This window comes from Acipenser ruthenus, chromosome 9 (genome assembly GCF_902713425.1).
Source record: "Acipenser ruthenus chromosome 9, fAciRut3.2 maternal haplotype, whole genome shotgun sequence".
NCBI classification, from domain to species: Eukaryota; Metazoa; Chordata; class Actinopteri; order Acipenseriformes; family Acipenseridae; genus Acipenser; species Acipenser ruthenus.
Window position 1 is genome coordinate 17,291,400 of NC_081197.1, and position 19,417 is coordinate 17,310,816.

The 19,417-nt window shown below is 39.4% G+C and overlaps 2 protein-coding genes across 2 annotated transcripts; both read left to right on the forward strand.

Moving 5' to 3' along the window:
- On the forward strand, positions 1–6,633 carry LOC117405114 (guanylyl cyclase-activating protein 1-like). Its single transcript, XM_034007915.3, has 4 exons — positions 1–291; positions 2,200–2,349; positions 4,176–4,263; positions 6,154–6,633. Exons 1-4 carry the CDS (start codon positions 97–99, stop codon positions 6,282–6,284), a joined length of 564 nt encoding a protein of 187 aa, XP_033863806.3. The 5' UTR covers positions 1–96; the 3' UTR covers positions 6,285–6,633.
- Positions 6,634–11,745: 5,112 nt separating this feature from the next.
- LOC117406347 (guanylyl cyclase-activating protein 1-like) lies at positions 11,746–17,458 on the forward strand. The gene is made up of 4 exons (XM_034010301.3): positions 11,746–12,039; positions 13,748–13,897; positions 15,295–15,382; positions 16,113–17,458. Exons 1-4 carry the CDS (start codon positions 11,845–11,847, stop codon positions 16,241–16,243), a joined length of 564 nt encoding a protein of 187 aa, XP_033866192.1. The 5' UTR covers positions 11,746–11,844; the 3' UTR covers positions 16,244–17,458.
- The last annotated feature ends 1,959 nt before the right edge of the window (positions 17,459–19,417 follow it).

Genomic DNA, 19,417 nt, shown 5'->3' on the forward strand with positions numbered 1-19,417 from the left:
GTTAAGTTATAGTCTAATGGGTCCAGAGCAGCTCTCAGGAGGAAGCGGTCCACATCTGATTCTTCAGTGAGAAGTTTTCAGGACACTAAGTGAGCAATGGGTGCTGATAATTCTACAACTGAAGATATGATGGCCGTGGATATCCACTACTGGTATAATAAGTTTATGCGTGAGTCTCCATCTGGTCTTATAACCTTGTATGAACTTAAAGCAATCCTCGGTCTTCAGGGACTGAATGAAGAAGCAAATGGATATATTGAACAAGTATTTGCAACATTTGACATGAATAAGGTAAGAAAGTTGTAGCACCATTTTTCTTACCAATGATTTCCAATGTTTCTGTAGTATGGGATAATACAAAAGCACAAGGGCAGCTGTAATGGTAAAGCATGAGGCATTGGTAGAATAGTCCCCTAGACTTTTACAGAGCACAGTATATTGACTCAGTAATGGTAAATACAACAATATACATTGGTATTCTGTTGCAATACTATGCCATGGTGTGTGTTGCTGTATGGAGACCACTGTAATATTTGTTCCAATTTCATTCTGTTGCCATTTGTTTAATAGTGTAATGTGTTATTGCTTCTGATTTAATTGTGATAATAGATTATAATTATTATGGTATCCCAGTGGCATTCCTCAAACTTTTCTATCAGGGAATGGTGATAAAAACACTGCTTTAGCACTAGAAATAAACATTTTTAAATGAACATTACTTATGATGTGTGATTGTACAATATGCCATATTCTCCAATGTACAGTACTGTGCACATTTATTACAACACCCCATTGCTTCTGTTGTTTTGATTGGATGTGCATATGAAATCAAACCACTGGAACTGAATCGTGGAAAATTGGCAATAGGCAATTGATGACTTTAATAGGCCACACCTGCAATTCATTTAAAATAGGAAGAGAAGAGGAACACAGGCAGGTAAGATGCATGATTGTAACCAAATACTGTATCAGTACTTCAATCACATAATGCCAACCTATATCACATCCTGTGGCAAAGATGTAAAGGTATGTTACAAAACACTATAACTTTAGAGCATTCATTCATTCAGGAGTCTGTTTACTTCCTCCCACACTATATCAGCCTTAAAGTTATCGCCCTAAAGTACTGTAGGCCATTGCCTTAACTGTATCCACCCTACCTCCCACTGCACTTTTACAATGCTCAACTCTGAGTGGAGCTTACCCATAAAACTAGGCACATTTGAGATTAAAGGCATATTAATAACAATAACAACATAAAAACACAAACACGCTGTTGTTGCTATGGACCCTTAGTAACGTGTTTATCCAAACTGTACAGTGGTGTGTTATCACAGGATAACGTGATTTTGAATGCCATGAAAGCAAATGGTAAAGCACTTGTTATATCATTCTTGATAATATTCCATTGAATGTGTTGATGACATGCAGCACCAGCTCGGCTGTGGACTGTGTACATTGCTGGTAAAAGAGTAGCACATGAGGACATCTGAATTGCGTTGCAGAAGAGTTAGGAAAGAACACTGGCCTTCTTGCCTGTTGTCACTCAAATAGGGGTTAAGTAATCCAATATTCTCAGTTAAGCCAGGACATGTTTATAGTCACAAGTAGCGAACAGAAGGCACTTAAAAAAGGTCTGTGTACAGCAGACTACATCATCCACTGAAAATAAAATAAAATAAAATGGAACTTGTAACTCGCTGCAGTGTATGAGTTTCAAAAATGGTGAAACAGAGAGAGAGAGACCCAGAGACGTGTTAGATTGGACTGCCTGTAAGTATGAAGATATCTGTTCTTTTATAAAAAATAAAAAAAACTATCCAGCTGCAAAAATGCTGCTTTATAATTATGTAAATACTGGCTTGTTGAGCATTTATGTGCAAAATAAAGGTTGAGTTTAGATTCAAAAACCTAATTTTTCTCTGCTACCTGTATGAGAAAGACACCCCTCTAATTTGACTTCAGATTGTAGCGTGCACGGGGCAGGGGTCAGGCCTGGTAGGTGACGCAATCTAAAACATTCTAATGCAAGGGAGCCGGCTCTTTTGTACAGTGGTATCGGCGCAATGCTTAAGAGTGGGAGGTCCCGGGTTTGCGTCCCATCTCTGCCTGTGGGAACCCCCTGTCTGCAGGAAACACAGTTCGCCACAATATCTTGCTCCATTTTTAAAAAAATTATATTTAGTCTTTTTGTTTTAGGATGGGTACATAGACTTTATGGAATACGTTGCTGCACTAAGCTTGATCTTAAAAGGAAAAATCGACCAGAAGTTGAAGTGGTATTTCAAATTATATGATGCTGATGGAAATGGAAAGATTGACAGAGAAGAATTGCTTAGCATATTTAAGGTAAGTTGCTAAATATTTATTTTCAATGACACTATGTCAAACTCTGAGTAAATTTTGAGCAAATCTCAATAATGTCTTCTCCACAGTTTAGAATGCCCAATTATGCCCCTCACTCCAGTAAACCCCACAACAGCTCAGGAGAACTGAACGTCAGTAGGCATCCTCCAAACCCACCACCAAGCCTCTTTACACCCAAGAGCAGATTTCAGCACGCTACTGGCCCCTGGAGGACAATGCTTTGACTTCACCAGATGCCTGGCCAGTAGGGGCCACTGTTGCATGGTGAGGAACCCCCTAACACACAGGAGCACCTGAGCCAACATGACTCTCCCAGTGGGATCCCCAGCGAAGACTGCCTGGCCAGTTTGGGCCACTGTAGCATGGTGAGAACGCGAAGCTGTGCTCCCCTGATGGTAAGAACATAAGAACATAAGAAAGTTTACAAACGAGAGGAGGCCATTCAGCCCATCTTGCTCGTTTGGTTGTTAGTAGCTTATTGATCCCAGAATCTCATCAAGCAGCTTCTTGAAGGATCCCAGGGTGTCAGCTTCAACAACATTACTGGGGAGTTGGTTCCAGACCCTCACAATTCTCTGTGTAAAAAAGTGCCTCCTATTTTCTGTTCTGAATGCCCCTTTATCTAATCTCCATTTATGACCCCTGGTCCTTTTTTCTTTTTTCAAGTCAAAGAAGTCCCCCGGGTTGACATTGTCTATACCTTTTAGGATTTTGAATGTTTGAATCAGATCGCCGCGTAGTCTTCTTTGTTCAAGACTGAATAGATTCAATTCTTTTAGCCTGTCTGCATACGACATGCCTTTTAAACCCGGGATAATTCTGGTTGCTCTCTTTGCACTCTTTCTAGAGCAGCAATATCCTTTTTGTAACGAGGTGACCAGAACTGAACACAATATTCTAGGTGAGGTCTTACTAATGCATTGTAGAGTTTTAACATTACTTCCCTTGATTTAAATTCAACACTTCTCACAATATATCCATGTCTCACCCTGTGCACCACACACCTGTACCTTTACCAGGTTAGACACTCAGGGACACGGGCCTCTAATTTTTAAAATAGTCAAGACTGCAAAACATTGTTTAGATACCATCAAACATGGGGAACAGCACATAAGACAAATTGTGTGTGAGTAATATTCTGCAAATCACCCTAGAATAGCGTCTTTCTGCTCTGCCAATGGAACCCACCTCTTTTGACATAGCATTCAACCCTCAGATACAAGTTAAATATAAAGTAAAGGATGCTGGTGTACCTTTCCAGCAGTTCTTTATGCTCAACAGGGTAATACCCTGACCCCTGGTGGTTACTGTGCTTTCAGAATTGTTGTACACTCTGTTAGCAGTCTTTCTGTATGGTGTATTATAACACTGAAGTACCTTCCCATTTTTTTAAAATGACAATTTTAATGAGAGTAAGTAAATCCAGTAGCATGCTGTTTTTTTCTGCTGGATTAAATAGAAGGAAGCAACATTATTGACTGTACTTTCTTGTTATTTTAACATCATTGTATAACATTGTATAACACAGAGGCAGATTTCAAACTATATCCCTTATTAAAGTATCCCACTGTAAAAGCATAGCAAAGTGTAATAAAGCAATGTGAAAAAATTACAAAGCATAGGTAAGCATTCCAGAGTAGTATGGTAAAGCATACTAAAAAATGCCAAAACATGGTAACTATAGTAAATGCATAGAAACCCATGGTACAACTACAAAATGACTGCAAAAATGTTGTTACATTTGTATATGCTTTTTATAAGGGATGTTACTGTTTGGGTTTCTACCATATCTATGATTTCTGTTTTAGGCAGTACAAGCTATCAATAGGCATACTGACATGTCGCCAGAAGAGATCACAGCCTTGGTATTTGATACGATAGACAAAAATGGAAATGGTAAGAAGCAGCTGTAACATTTATAATGCTATAAACACTGATTCAGTATCATATGCATGAATAGTACTCTCTTTGTATTATTAACATGTTTAGTTATACTTTTGCAATATCACTTCATTCTTTTTTTTTCTTTTCATTTACACATAAGCGCAAATACATTTAACGTGTCTTAACAAGCAGCATCTTCATATTCTGCAAAAGCAACTTGAATATACACTACTGAAGCACCTTGGTATTGTAACAATCTGTGCATTTGTGTTGTACTGTAATTCCTGTACTGTAATTGTGTTCCCTTCCTGCTCTGTATTTCCTGCAGCTTGTTTTGTTTACCTCTGTGTGTGTCTGTGTGACCCTGGCCTGCGTGTGCGCATGTTCTGTGTCTCCCCTGTGATTGGTCCTGTCTCGTTAGCCACTGTGTTTGCATGTGTTCCTTGTGTTCCCATTGGCCCGAAGTGTGCAGCTGAGGACCAATGGAATGTGCAAGCTCCGGTACCCTAAAGGGGCGGAGCTAAAGTTATAAAAACAGGCGCTGCGCTACCATTTTGTGTGTTGTAGTTGTTCGGGTTGCCCTGGTTCCTGTGTTCCTGTGTGTAAAGTTGTATGCTGTGAAGTGGACAGAGTAGTGACTCTGGCTTGGGTGCTGAGAGAGCGTCCAGAAAAGAAAATAAATAGAGTTTTTGGAACCAGGAACAAAGCGTGTTTTCTGCCTCGAGCAGGAGCAGTTAGGAGATAAGAGAGATGGAGCATTGGACACTGACTGGCGGCAGACTGAAGGACCTCATTGGCATTGAGGACCAAGGCTAGTGCCTTGCCAGCGGGGAGTTTGGGCACAAGGTGGTACGCTGCCCCTTCCAGGAGGAAGAGGAGGTACTGACTGCCCCGAAGAACCAGTGGAGCCGCTGGAATCCCTACCCGTCCCGTATCCGGTGGGATGGTGGATGGGAGGACCTCTTCAGGGAGGACCGGGGTTGGTGCCTTGTCTGCGGGTTCGGGCACGAAGTGGGGTGCTGCCCCTTCCAGGAAGAAGAGGAGGTACTTCCTGCCCGGAAATAAAACAGGAGGAGGGGCGGCCATTCCCAAAGGCAAGCAAAGGAGCCGGTCAGAGAGGGAGGTGCTGTCTGTCCGACTGCCAGAGGGAGAGGAGCCACCGCTGCTGCAAGCGCCAGCCCTTTCAAGGGCTCCTGCAAAGGGCATGAGCCCGAAGTATGCGGCTGAGGACCAATGGGATGTGTAAGCTCCAGTAACCTATTAGCATAAAAGGGTGGAGCTAAGGTTATAAAAGGCGCTGCACCACCATTTTATGTGTTTTTGTTCTGGTTGCCATGGTTCCTGTGTTTCTGAGTTTGTGTGTGTGTGAGAAAAAAGGTGTGCTGAATAAAGCACTGAAAAGAAACAAGTGTCTCTCGCGTTTTCTGCCTCCTGCGAAACAATACAGTATTCTTCCTACGGCACAATTCAGAAACGGAGGCTTCAAAACACAAACAAACTCTGAAAACCTTTTCTTCAATGTCGAGGATCTTGGATATTAAAATCTACATTTTATTGTTTACTATAAATCAGACAGCAGTCACTTTAAAGGTCACACTAATAGAAGTTGTAATGTGACCCTGTGACCTTTCAACTCTCAACTACACTTACGTCTGCTATTAAGACAACATGTGAAGTCCTCAATTGTGAGAAATTATTTCTGTTACAGTAACAAACGCCTTACAAACAACATTGACTTATGAACTACTATTAAACATAAAATGTGTTGTTTTTTAACTTTATAATGTTGAATGTTCTATGCATGGGATGTACATCTAAACACATGTACGATTGTTGACAAATCCTTAATTGTGATATGTTGATTTCCCATATGTGATTTATAATATCTGTTCTTTTCCTCAGGTGAATTGACATTAGAAGAGTTCATCAGTGGAGCGCAACAACACCAGATGATCATGGACATAATCAAAAAGACCCTCGACCTTTCAAATGTCCTGAAAGTCATCAAAAGTGGAAGAAGGAACAGTGTTTAATAAACACTCTTTGCAGACTAGCTCCATTACTTTGTTTGGGATTCTGTACTTGTAAAAAAAAAAAAAAAAAAAAAATTCTTAGACACTGTGGCGGAGTTTCCCGCCCCTATTTATTTATTTATTATTATTTGTATTTTTGTTTGTGGCGCGGATAAAAATACAAATAATAATAAATATATATATAGGGGCGGGACACTCCGCCACAGTCACTGTAGGGGAAGAAACCTCTCTAAGCTTGCACTGTTTTCCTGTATTGATTATGAATAAATAAATATGCAGGAAAGCTGTTGAAGAAAGAACTAGAACATGGGAATATTCTGTACTGCAATGATGCCACATGATAAATGGTGTGGTGTCTGGGATAAAAACCAGGTTGCCAGTGGTTTCTAATGCAGGCTAATGACTGGTGGCTTCTGCAAAATTTCAAAAGCTACTTTAATTTACAAATATAAAAGTTAATCTTGGGTCATATTGTTTGTCACAGCAGCTTATAAAAATCAATAATATTTTATGTTTTTAGGAATATTATATTTGAACTAAAGCCCAGCAAAGTGCACTGTTGCAACAAGTTTCTAGGTTTTCTTACTTCCATATTTTGAAAAAAAAACACATCACTTTGACATTTTATCTATATTGAATTCCCTGTCCACAGTTCAAAATGTAGTATTATTCATGAGTGCTGGCTTACACCTGTTTCAGCTTTTAAAAGTGGAAATCCAATGTAATTAGGTATTCATTTTTATGCTTAAAAAAAACATATCAAGACATCTCTTAAACTAGTGGGGAAAATAACAAAAGCACAACATTAAATTAGGCGACTGCGAAAATGAAATGCGAGTTAAAAGTACTGTAGGAAGGGGCTCCCCAGTGGCGCATCCAGTAAAAGCACTCGCTAGAGTGCAGGATGCGCTCTATAGCCTGGACGTCGCCGGTTCGAGTCCAGGCTATTCCACAGCCGACCGTGGACGGGAGCTCTCAGGGGGCGGCGCTCAATTGGCTGAGCGTCGTCCGGGGGGAGGGAGGGTTAGGTTGGCAAGGGTGTCCTCGGCTCACCCCGCACCAGCGACCCCTGTAGTCTGGCCGGGCGCCTGCGGGCTTGCCTGTAAGCTGCCCAGAGCTGCGTTGTCCTCTGAGGCGGCTGCATGGTGAGTCTGCAGAGTGTAAAGAAGCGGGCGGCTGACGGCACACAGCTGAGCCTAAAAATTAGCTGAGCCTAAAAATAATTGGGCATTTCAAATTGGGGAGAAAATAATAAAAACTAATTGGCAACGACTAAATTTAAAAAAAAAAAAAAAGTACTGTAGGATCGGGGATGAACAAGCTCTGTTTGAAATAAAATTAAGGGGACCAGAATTAGGCTCAGGCAAGATAGGAAGGTAAAAACAAAAATGGTTTTGTAATTAACAGTTTTTTCTGAGTTTAATTATTAAATAGAATCAGAAAACATCAAGACCTACTTGTGTGTGTGTGTGTGTGTGTGTGTGTGTGTGTGTTCACATTTACTTTTTCCAAAATACTTTTTAGCAATATGTACCTCTATTAATATGGTGCATAACACATTATTTTAAAATAAAATATAGTGCATGATGGGATACTATCGTATTGAGTCCCACAGTCCATTGTGCTGCTAGGAACTGTAACCAAACTATTTTAGTCTCATTAAGCCCGACTAAACAAGAAACAGTACTTCAGTGTGGACACATTGAGCTGGATTAATTAAAACAGTTTTGAGTATGGTTCTCGAGATCGGTTTTGTAGTGTGGACAGCGCCAAAGAGAACAATAGAAAACTTATTTTTAAGGAACTAGGAAAGAGGAAATCCATGCAAGGGCCCTGGGTTTATTTCAAGCAAGTCTGGATTTTTCATTTTATGTTTGAGTGGCTGCATGAACTAACACAAATAAACAAATCATTTGAAAAATGAGTGACTGAATCTCCAAAGAGTTGCATGGCTTACATGGTCAAGAAGACACAGATGCAGAAGTAGAAAGGTGCAATGCGATGGTGGCAATTCTGTGAAACTCTGCAGCAAAACATTATGATGTCTTGTTGTGTTTCTCCCACTTGCCCTTCAAAACGGAAGCACAGATCCGCCACCACGTACAACAATACAATTACAATTCATTTCAACAGAAGTTGCTTATATATATAAAAAGGCCCTTAACATGCAATAGTCATTGAACTGTACTGGTCACAGTCCAAAGATCAAAGTTTAAAACGTACAGAGTTCTTGTTAGGTGGCAAAACTATTTTCTTATTGCATGCCTAAGCAGCATTAGTCAAGATTACCATCATAGAAGATTTTTCCAGCAACATCCACTAATCTTATTTGCCATTATCTGACTTAAATAGGTAATCTATCAGACCAAGGTAATACCTGTCTTTAGCTGTTGTTACTGTAAGAGTGAAAAATACAATATACTGTACCTGGTGATCTTATTTGATCATATTTTTATAAAAAGAATCTTGCAATAAATATATGTTGTATTGTTAGCTTTTACACCTACAAGCCTATAACATTTCATATATACATACATATATTCTATATTATGCTATAGGAAATATTTACAGTATGTCAAACATATACAAAACTAATTGAAGCAGTCAATGTTTTAGCTAATGTCTTCATTACACTGAAAAATGAAGCTATGGATTAAGTATTTCTATATGCAAATTGTGAATGATAATTGCAATGTATTTAAATGTTATGAATTTTCAATAAAAATGTGTATATATATATAATAGCAATCATTTAATAATTTGACTTAAAGAAGAACTTGGTATGGTGTGGCAAAGTGACTTGCAGTGTGCAGGTGCAGGAGTGATGTGGTGATCAATGAAAGGCAGACAACGATAATCCAGGGGCAATGGTTTTTATTTTATAATCCAAAGTCACTTGACAACTGTAAATAATAATGAATGGTAGTATCCAGAAATGTGTACTACACAGTATAACCCAGGAGTTCTGTCCTGAAATAACAGTATAAACACACACGAAACACAACACGGTCACAAGTCCAAAGTGAGTGCTAACGTGTAAGTGGTGAAATGCAATTGACAATACATGAACAATAGTGCAGTGTTGTCCAGGTTTGTACTGGCCTTTAGCGACAGCTCCTGGTACGTGTTTAGCTGTCTAACAACAACAAACGAGCACAGAATTAAACACGACAAAACAAACAAATGCTCATGGTTTACTTTCACTGTTATTTGGGTACGTCCGTAACCATAACAGAGGAACAGATCACCTCGCTGGGTCCCCTTATGTACCGTCAATCATGCCCCCTTGGTTAACGATTGCAACCGCTCCTCCTTCCGGGTCAATGGTTTGGTGTACCGTAGCTCCGCCCCCTTTCTAGATAGCCAACTTCCACCTAAACCTGGGAATAACTTGTCTGCCATCAAGTCCAGGGCACTCTGTTCCCTTTATACAGCACCCTCACAGGCCGGGAGGGAGATTTATCACCAAGAATCATTCTGTCTCTGTCACATATCCCACCACTCACAGTAGAGCCGAACGAACACTCAGCTGAATCTGCCTTTCCCATTACTCTCCCATCCCGGGAAAATAATCCGCATTTTGGTGTTCTTTCCCTGCACGGTGGATCATATGATATATGAAGGGCTGCAATGCCAGATACCACTGAGTTATTCGGGCTTTGCTGTCCTTCATTGTGCTTAACCACTTGAGTGGGGCGTGGTCAGTGACGAGACCGAATGAATGTCCCAGCAGGTAATATCGTAAAGCTTGAATAGCCCATTTTATGGCCAAAGTAGTTGCACTCCCGGAGGTGCATCTGTTTTCTGAAATACAGGATAGGGTGTTCTACTCTGTCTATCGTTTGGGACAACGCTGCGTCCAAACCAACATCCGACGCAAGCTGGTTTTGGTGGAGACCAGGGAGTCTTCGAAGTCCTCTGCCAGTTTTATCGCCTCTTCCAGAGTGTAGCCATATCCATGCTTGCGTTTCAGCGCCGACCACGTGGCAAAACTGCTCCATGGCTATCACCCCGCCCATTTGTAATCCCGTTTTCTGGGCGGGGGTGAGCCAGTGTACCATGTGGTCGCACAAACGTTGGGCAACCATCCTGGGGCGTATGTCCTGTGGCCTCTGTACTCCCTGAATCTCACCCGGTGTGTTTCCCCCATGATGTTCAGGCGGCGGAGAATGGCTTTCTTTACCAAGTCATATTTGATGACGTCTTTGTCCGTCATGGCCTTATAGGCTGCCTGAGCCTCCCCGAGCAAACAGGATCCTAGCTGGCTTGCCCAGTATTCTGGTGGCCATGATGCCGTGGTTGCTAACTGCTCAAACGTGATGAGGTATGCTTCCAGTTCATCCTCCGCCATCATCTTCTGTGCCCTCGCCTTTGGGGCCGACGTCACGGGTCGCGTTGTTGCGCTTGGCCGCATCACAATCCCCACCCTCTTGATCAGGGTCGTGTATCTCTCCTCTCTCCTTCTCTCCTCAATCTCCCGTCTGCTTTCTAGTGCCTCCAACAGTGCTGCCAGTGTAGCGTGATCCATCCCATGTTCTGACACCACGTGTGGCAAAGTGGCTTGCAGTGTGCAGGTGCAGGAGTGATGTGGTGATCAATGAATGTTTTTTTATTTTTTGCCCTGGTTTTCTCCCCAATTTGGAATGCCCAATTATTATTTGTATCCTGGTTCACCGTTGCAACCCCCTGGTGAACACATGTCCTCCGAAACATGTTCCTGCCAATCCGTCATTTTTCGCACTGCGGATCCACAGTGAGGCCACCAGACTTATAGTGCCGGAGGACAACACAGATCTGATGGCTCCACTGCAGAACCGTAGGCACCCTATCAGCCACAGGGGTCGCTGGTGCGAGGTGAACAGTGTATTCCCCTGCCAACCTAAGCCCTCCCTACCCGGGCGGTGCTCGGCCAATTGTGTGCTGCCTCCTAGGAACCCCTGGTCACGGTTGGCAGTGACATAGCCTGGATTTGAACCTGCAATCTCCAGACTATAGGGCGCATCCTGCACTCCACATGGAGCAGCTTTACTGGATGCGCCACTCGGGTGCCCCCCAAAATAGATATTGTAACTATAGTCAATCAATATTTATTTTATATAGCGCCTTTCACAGTGGACCACCATCACAAACCACTTTACAAGATAGTGAGGATCAATGCATAATACATTGAATACAGTGAAATACAGGGCATAATACATTAAACACAAACAGTAAAAAACAATGCAAATACATTAAATACAGGCATAATACATTAAATGCAAGGCTAGGATGTGAATTCTAAACAAAACATATTACCTTATTTCAACTAGATAAACCTCTAAAAAAAAGTTGCGTAAGTGTTCAGTTAGATGTTAAGACCTTTCCTTTTATAATCTCTACAGTTTGTTATCCCATTAAAAAGCTATTTTTATTTAGCCTCTTGTCGTATCTAACCATAAGAGGTTTAACAATCTGTACCAGTTGTTAAGTTATAGTCTAATGGGTCCAGAGCAGCTCTCAGGAGGAAGCGGTCCACATCTGATTCTTCAGTGAGAAGTTGAGTCAGGAAGCTAAGTGAGCAATGGGTGCTGATAATTCTACAACTGAAGATATGATGGCCGTGGATATCCACTACTGGTATAATAAGTTTATGCGCGACTCTCCATCTGGTCTTATAACCTTGTATGAACTTAAAGCAATCCTCGGTCTTCAGGGACTGAATGAAGAAGCAAATGGATATATTGAACAAGTATTTGCAACGTTTGACATGAATAAGGTAAGAAAGTTGTAGCACCATTTTTCTTACCAATGATTTCCAATGTTTCTGTAGTATGGGATAATACAAAAGCACAAGGGCAGCTGTAATGGTAAAGCATGAGGCATTGGTAGAATAGTCCCCTAGACTTTTACAGAGCACAGTATATTGACTCAGTAATGGTAAATACAACAATATACATTGGTATTCTGTTGCAATACTATGCCATGGTGTGTGTTGCTGTATGGAGACCACTGTAATATTTGTTCCAATTTCATTCTGTTGCCATTTGTTTAATAGTGTAATGTGTTATTGCTTCTGATTTAATTGTGATAATAGATTATAATTATTATGGTATCCCAGTGGCATTCCTCAAACTTTTCTATCAGGGAATGGTGATAAAAACACTGCTTTAGCACTAGAAATAAACATTTTTAAATGAACATTACTTATGATGTGTGATTGTACAATATGCCATATTCTCCAATGTACAGTACTGTGCACATTTATTACAACACCCCATTGCTTCTGTTGTTTTGATTGGATGTGCATATGAAATCAAACCACTGGAACTGAATCGTGGAAAATTGGCAATAGGCAATTGATGACTTTAATAGGCCACACCTGCAATTCATTTAAAATAGGAAGAGAAGAGGAACACAGGCAGGTAAGATGCATGATTGTAACCAAATACTGTATCAGTACTTCAATCACATAATGCCAACCTATATCACATCCTGTGGCAAAGATGTAAAGGTATGTTACAAAACACTATAACTTTAGAGCATTCATTCATTCAGGAGTCTGTTTACTTCCTCCCACACTATATCAGCCTTAAAGTTATCGCCCTAAAGTACTGTAGGCCATTGCCTTAACTGTATCCACCCTACCTCCCACTGCACTTTTACAATGCTCAACTCTGAGTGGAGCTTACCCATAAAACTAGGCACATTTGAGATTAAAGGCATATTAATAACAATAACAACATAAAAACACAAACACGCTGTTGTTGCTATGGACCCTTAGTAACGTGTTTATCCAAACTGTACAGTGGTGTGTTATCACAGGATAACGTGATTTTGAATGCCATGAAAGCAAATGGTAAAGCACTTGTTATATCATTCTTGATAATATTCCATTGAATGTGTTGATGACATGCAGCACCAGCTCGGCTGTGGACTGTGTACATTGCTGGTAAAAGAGTAGCACATGAGGACATCTGAATTGCGTCGCTGAAGTGTTAGGAAAGAACACTGGCCTTCTTGCCTGTTGTCACTCAAATAGGGGTTAAGTAATCCAATATTCTCAGTTAAGCCAGGACATGTTTATAGTCACAAGTAACAAACAGCAGGCAGTTTAGCTAAAATGTTGTCTAAAAAAGGTACAAGTACTGCAGAGTACATCACCCACAAATTAAAAAAAATAAAGATAAAATTGAACTTTTAACTCGTTGCAGTGTATGAGTTTCAAAAATGGTGAACCAGAGATAGACCCAGAGACTGTAATTGTTAGATTTTTGTTATTTTATAAAAACAATCCAGCTACACAAATGCTGCTTTATAATTATGTAAATGCTGGCCTGTTGTGTATTTCTGTGCAAAATAATGGTCGAGTTTAGATTCAAAACCCTATTTTTAATCTGCTATCTGTATGAGAAAGACAACATGCTAATTTGACTTTATATCTAGCTCCATTTAAAAAAAAATAATATTTAGTCTTTTTGTTTTAGGATGGGTACATAGACTTTATGGAATACGTTGCTGCACTAAGCTTGATCTTAAAAGGAAAAATTGACCAGAAGTTGAAGTGGTACTTCAAATTATATGATGCTGATGGAAATGGAAAGATTGACAGAGAAGAATTGCTTAGCATATTTAAGGTAAGTTGCTAAATATTTATTTTCAATGACACTATGCCAAACTCAATTTTGAGCAAATCTCAATAATGTCTACATACTCCTCACTCTTCCACAGAAAATGCGTGACTTTTTAAACGTGGACGTTTTTTTTTTTAAACACGAAAAATTCGTTACTGTGATTGCTTTATTTATTTTTCTTGGGGCTCTATTTTATTGATTTAATTACTTTATTCCCATTTTCTCCACATTTTAGAATGCACAATTATGTCCCGCAATACAGTAAACCCCACAACAGCTCAGGAGAACTGAACGTCAGTAGGCATCCTCCAAACCCACCACCAAGCCTCTTTACACCCAAGAGCAGATTTCAGCGCGCTACCGGCCTCTGGAGGACAAGGCTTTGACTTCACCAGATGCCTGGCCAGTAGGGGCCACTGTTGCATGGTGAGAAACCCCCTAACACACAGGAGCACCTGAGCCAACATGACTCTCCCAGTGGGATCCCCAGCGAAGACTGCCTGGCCAGTTTGGGCCACTGTAGCATGGTGAGAACGCGAAGCTGTGCTCCCCTGACGGTACGTCTCACCCTGAGCACCACACACCTGTACCTTTACCAGGTTAGACACTCAGGGACACGGGGCTCTAATTTTTAAAATATTCAAGACGGCAAAACATTGTTTAGATACCATCAAACATGGGGAACAGCACATAAGACAAATTGTGTGTGAGTAATATTCTGCAATCACCCTAGAATAGTGTCTTTCTGCTCTGCCAATGGAACCCACCTCTTTTGACATAGCATTCAACCCTCAGATACAAGTTAAATATAAAGTAAAGGATGCTGGTGTACCTTTCCAGCAGTTCTTTAGAGTGATGCTCAATATAGTAATACCCTGACCCCTGGTGGTTACTGTGCTTTCAGAATTGTTGTACACTCTGCTGGCAGTCTTTCTGTATGGTGTATTATAACACTGAAGTACCTTCCCATTTTTTGAAAATGACACTTTTAATGAGAGTAAGTAAATCCAGTTGCATGCTGTTTTTTTCTGCTGGATTAAATAGAAGGAAGCAACATTATTGACTGTACTTTCTTGTTATTTTAACATCATTGTATAACATTGTATAACACAGAGGCAGATTTCAAACTATATCCCTTATTAAAGTATCCCACTGTAAAAGCATAGCAAAGTGTAATAAAGCAACGTGAAAGCAAGGCAAAGCATAGGTAAGCATTGCAGAGTAGTATGGTAAAGCATATTAATAAAAATGACAAAACATGGTAAGTATAGTAAATGCATAGAAAAGCATGGAACAACTATAAAATGACTGTGCAAAAATATTTTTACATTTTATATGCTTTTTTATAAGGGATGTTATTTCCTAATGGGGTTCTACCATAACTATGATTTCTGTTTTAGGCAGTACAAGCAATCAATAAGCATACTGACATGTCACCAGAAGAGATCACAGCCTTGGTATTTGATATGATAGACAAAAATGGAGATGGTAAGAAGCAGTTGTAACATTTATAATGTTATAAGCACTGATCCAGTATCCTGTGCTGGAATATTACACTCTTTGTATTATTAACATGTTTAGTTATATTTTTGCAATATCACTTCATTCTTTTTTGTGCTTTTCATTTACACATAAGAACAAATAAATCTCACGTGACTTAACAAGCGGCATCTTCATATTCTGCAAAAGCAACTTGAATATACACTACTGAAGCACCTTGGTATTCTTCCTACAACTCAATTCAGAAGTCAGACTGAAACAGAGGCTTCAAAACACAAACAAACTCTGAAAATCCTTTCTTCAATGTCGAGGATCTTGGATATTAAAATCTACATTTTATTGTTTACTATAAATCAGACAGCAGTCACTTTAAAGGTCACACTAATAGAAGTTGTAATGTGACCCTGTGACCTTTCAACTCTCAACTACACTTACGTCTGCTATTAAGACAACATGTGAAGTCCTCAATTGTGAGAAATTATTTCTGTTACAGTAACAGATGCCTTACACACAACGCACTGACTTCGCCACAAATCATAAAGTTAACGACTGTTCTTATCAACTACTATTAAACATAAAATGTGTTTTTTAACTTTGTAATGCTGTATGTTCTATGCATGGGATGTACATCTAAACACATGTACGATTGTTGACAAATCCTTAATTGTGATATGTTGATTTCCCATATGTGATTTATAATATCTGTTCTTTTCCTCAGGTGAATTGACATTAGAAGAGTTCATCAGTGGAACGCAAGAACACCAGATGATCATGGACATAATCAAAAAGACCCTCGACCTTTCAAATGTCCTGAAAGTCATCAAAAGCGGCAGAAGGAACAGTGTTTAATGAACACTCTTTGCAGACCAGGTTACAGGACCGGGCTGAAGAGCTAGGAAAGCTCCATTACTTTGTTTGGGATTTGGGGATTGTTAAACACTGTAGGGGAAGAAACCTCTCTAAGCTTGCACTGTTTTCCTATATTGATTATGACTAAATAAATATACAGGAAAGCTACTGAAGAAAGAACTAGAACATGGAAATATTCTGTACTCTTCTGATGCCACATGATAAATGGTGTGGTGTCTGGAATAAAAACAAACCAGGTTTCCAGTGGTTTCTAATGCAAGCTAATGACTGGTGGCTTCTGCAAAATTTCAGAAGCTACTTTCATTTACAAATATAAATGTTAATCTTGGGTCATATTGTTTGTCACAGCAGCTTATAAAAATCAATAATCTTTTATGTTTTTAGGAATATTACATTTGCAATTTTCTAGGTATTCTTACTTTGAAGACACACATCACATCGACATTGCATCTATATTTAATTCTCTGTCCACAGTCCAAAATGGACTATTATTCATGAGTGCTGGCTTACACCGGTTTTAGCTTTTAAAAGTGTGCAAATCTAATTAAGTTTATTATTGTAACAGAATTGTACAGCAAATTTTACTAGAGAAAAATAATTTGCTTCACTAACCGACTCCATTAGAAAGTGGTTTCAACTACAGTACACAGTGGCTTATTACTACATTATTATTAGTCAATTGTCAAAACACTGGCTAAAAAATGCCCTTGCCTGCCTGGAACCTCATAATACTGTATCTGTATTATCACTGTGCACTACAACGAGAACAATGGAAAATGTATTTTTAAGGAACTATGCAAGAGCCCTAGGTTTATTTCAAGCAAGTCTGGCTGAGATATTTCATTTTATGTTTGAGTGGCTGCATGAACTAATACAAATAAACAAATCATTTGAAAAATGAGTGAGAAAAAGAGTTGCATGGCTTTCATGGTCAAGAAGACACAGATGCAGAAGTAGAACGGTGCAATGTGATGGTGGCAATTCTGTGAAACTACTGCAGAAAAACATTATTATGTCTTGTTGTGTTCCTCCCACTTGCCCTTCAAAAGGGAAACACAGATCCGCCACCAAGTACAACAATACAATTACAATCCATTTCAATGGAAGTTGTTTGTATAAAAAGGCCCTTAACATGCAATAGTCATTATTGAACTGTGCTGGTCACAGTCCAAATATCAATGTTTAAAATGTAAAGAGTTCTTGTTAGGTGGCAAAACTATTTTCTTATTGCATGCCTAAACAGCATTAGTCAAGATCCCCATCACAGAAAAGATATCCTGCTTTTTCCAACCAAATCTACTAATCTTATTAGCCATTATCTGACTTAAAGGGTACATAAGGACCTTTTTTATTTTACAGTGTTACATGTTCCCATGTGTTGCTACAACTGTTTATGTAAGGTGTGTGTATTGTTTGAATTTTTTTTCAAATATTTTTTACATTTTGACCACTTTTTTAAACTTTTAAATTGCATTCCCTTTCTCAAGATAGCTTCACATGTACCCGCATGGACCTCTCAGAACTACATTTCCCATCAGGGAATGCGATTTTAAAAAGTGGTCAAAATGTAAAAAATGAATAAAATAAAACAATACACACGCCTTACGCAAACAGTTATAGCAACACATGGGAACATGCAACACAGTAAAATAAAAAAGGTCCTTATGTAACCTTTAAACAGGTAGTCTATCAGGCCAAGGTAATACCTGACTTAAGATGTTGTTAGTGTAAGAGGAAAATACAATATACTGTACCTGATTTTATCATATTTTGTTAAAATTATTGTGCAATAAATATATGTACAGGCTGTATAGTTAGCTTTTACCTATGTAACATTTCATATATACATACATATAACTATATTATGCTATAGGAAATATTTACAATATGTCAAACGTATACAAAACTAATTGAAGCAGTCAAATGTTTTAGGTAATGTCTTCATTACACTGATATATGAAGATATGAATTAAGTATTTCTATACTTAAATTGTGAACGATAATTGCAATGCATTTAAATGTTATGAATTTTCAATAATATATATATGAATGCACGGAGCTGGGTTAATTACAGAGAGAAAGCGGGCCTGCAAGAGTGTGTGCGACCGAAGCCTGGGAATGGCTTAGAGCGGGAAACAACATATTCTCACATGATATGAAGCAACTTTGAGAAAAGGCATACTTTCTGTAAACTATGCAGGACTGATTGTAACGGTGGGACATGTGAGCAAGAATGATGTTTGTGGTATGCACGAGAGATCTCAAAAACACTAAAAAGCCAATGACGCTCAGAAAACCAGCGCTTCAATAACATCTTTCGTTGCTAAATTAAAACGGAGCTCAAGTTACATATGCAGAGACCTTTACATGTTGTGCTAATTCTGCGACTACAGATAGACAAGTAGACAAGTACCAAGACTCATAAGCTCATAAGCTGCAAAGTATTCTGCAGGAAAGTCTAAAAGCCACACAAAGAGTGAAAGGTGTTTCTGTGTGGTCCAGCGGTTAAAGAAACAGGCTTGTAACCAGGAGGTCTCCGGTTCAAATCCCACCTCAGCCACTGGCTCATTGTGTGACCCTGAGCAAGTCACTTGACCTTCTTGTGCTCCGTCTTTCGGGCGAGACGTAGTTGTAAGTGACTCTGCAGCTGATGCACAGTTCACACACCCTAGTCTCTGTAAGTCGCCTTGGATAAAGGCGTCTGCTAAATAAACAAATAATAATAATATTACAATTTCAGCATCAACATTGCTTTGGAAATTCAGATTGATTGATAACATGTGTTTATATACAGCAGTAGTGTATTCGTTTAAAAAACAAGTAGAAGCTAGTTGACAATGAAATGTTGCTGAAAGTGGTATTATTGATCCGCCACATATGTGAATTGTTATGTGATGAAAGTAACAACGCCAAATGTGTATGATTAGCTCTCATACAAAGTATTGGATGCTGCCAAATGAGCCACCTATAACTACAGTACAATAAGAACCACGGGGGCCAAGAGACTGACTGTGAAGCATGTCATGGTTGCTTTTCTGTTTTGATATTTTTCCTTTTTAAAAGCTATTAGGGGCACCTTACCCTACCAAGTAATAAAGTGGAACAGTATATGCCTTTGTCTTATGTATGTATTCACTGTAATTCAGGCCACTA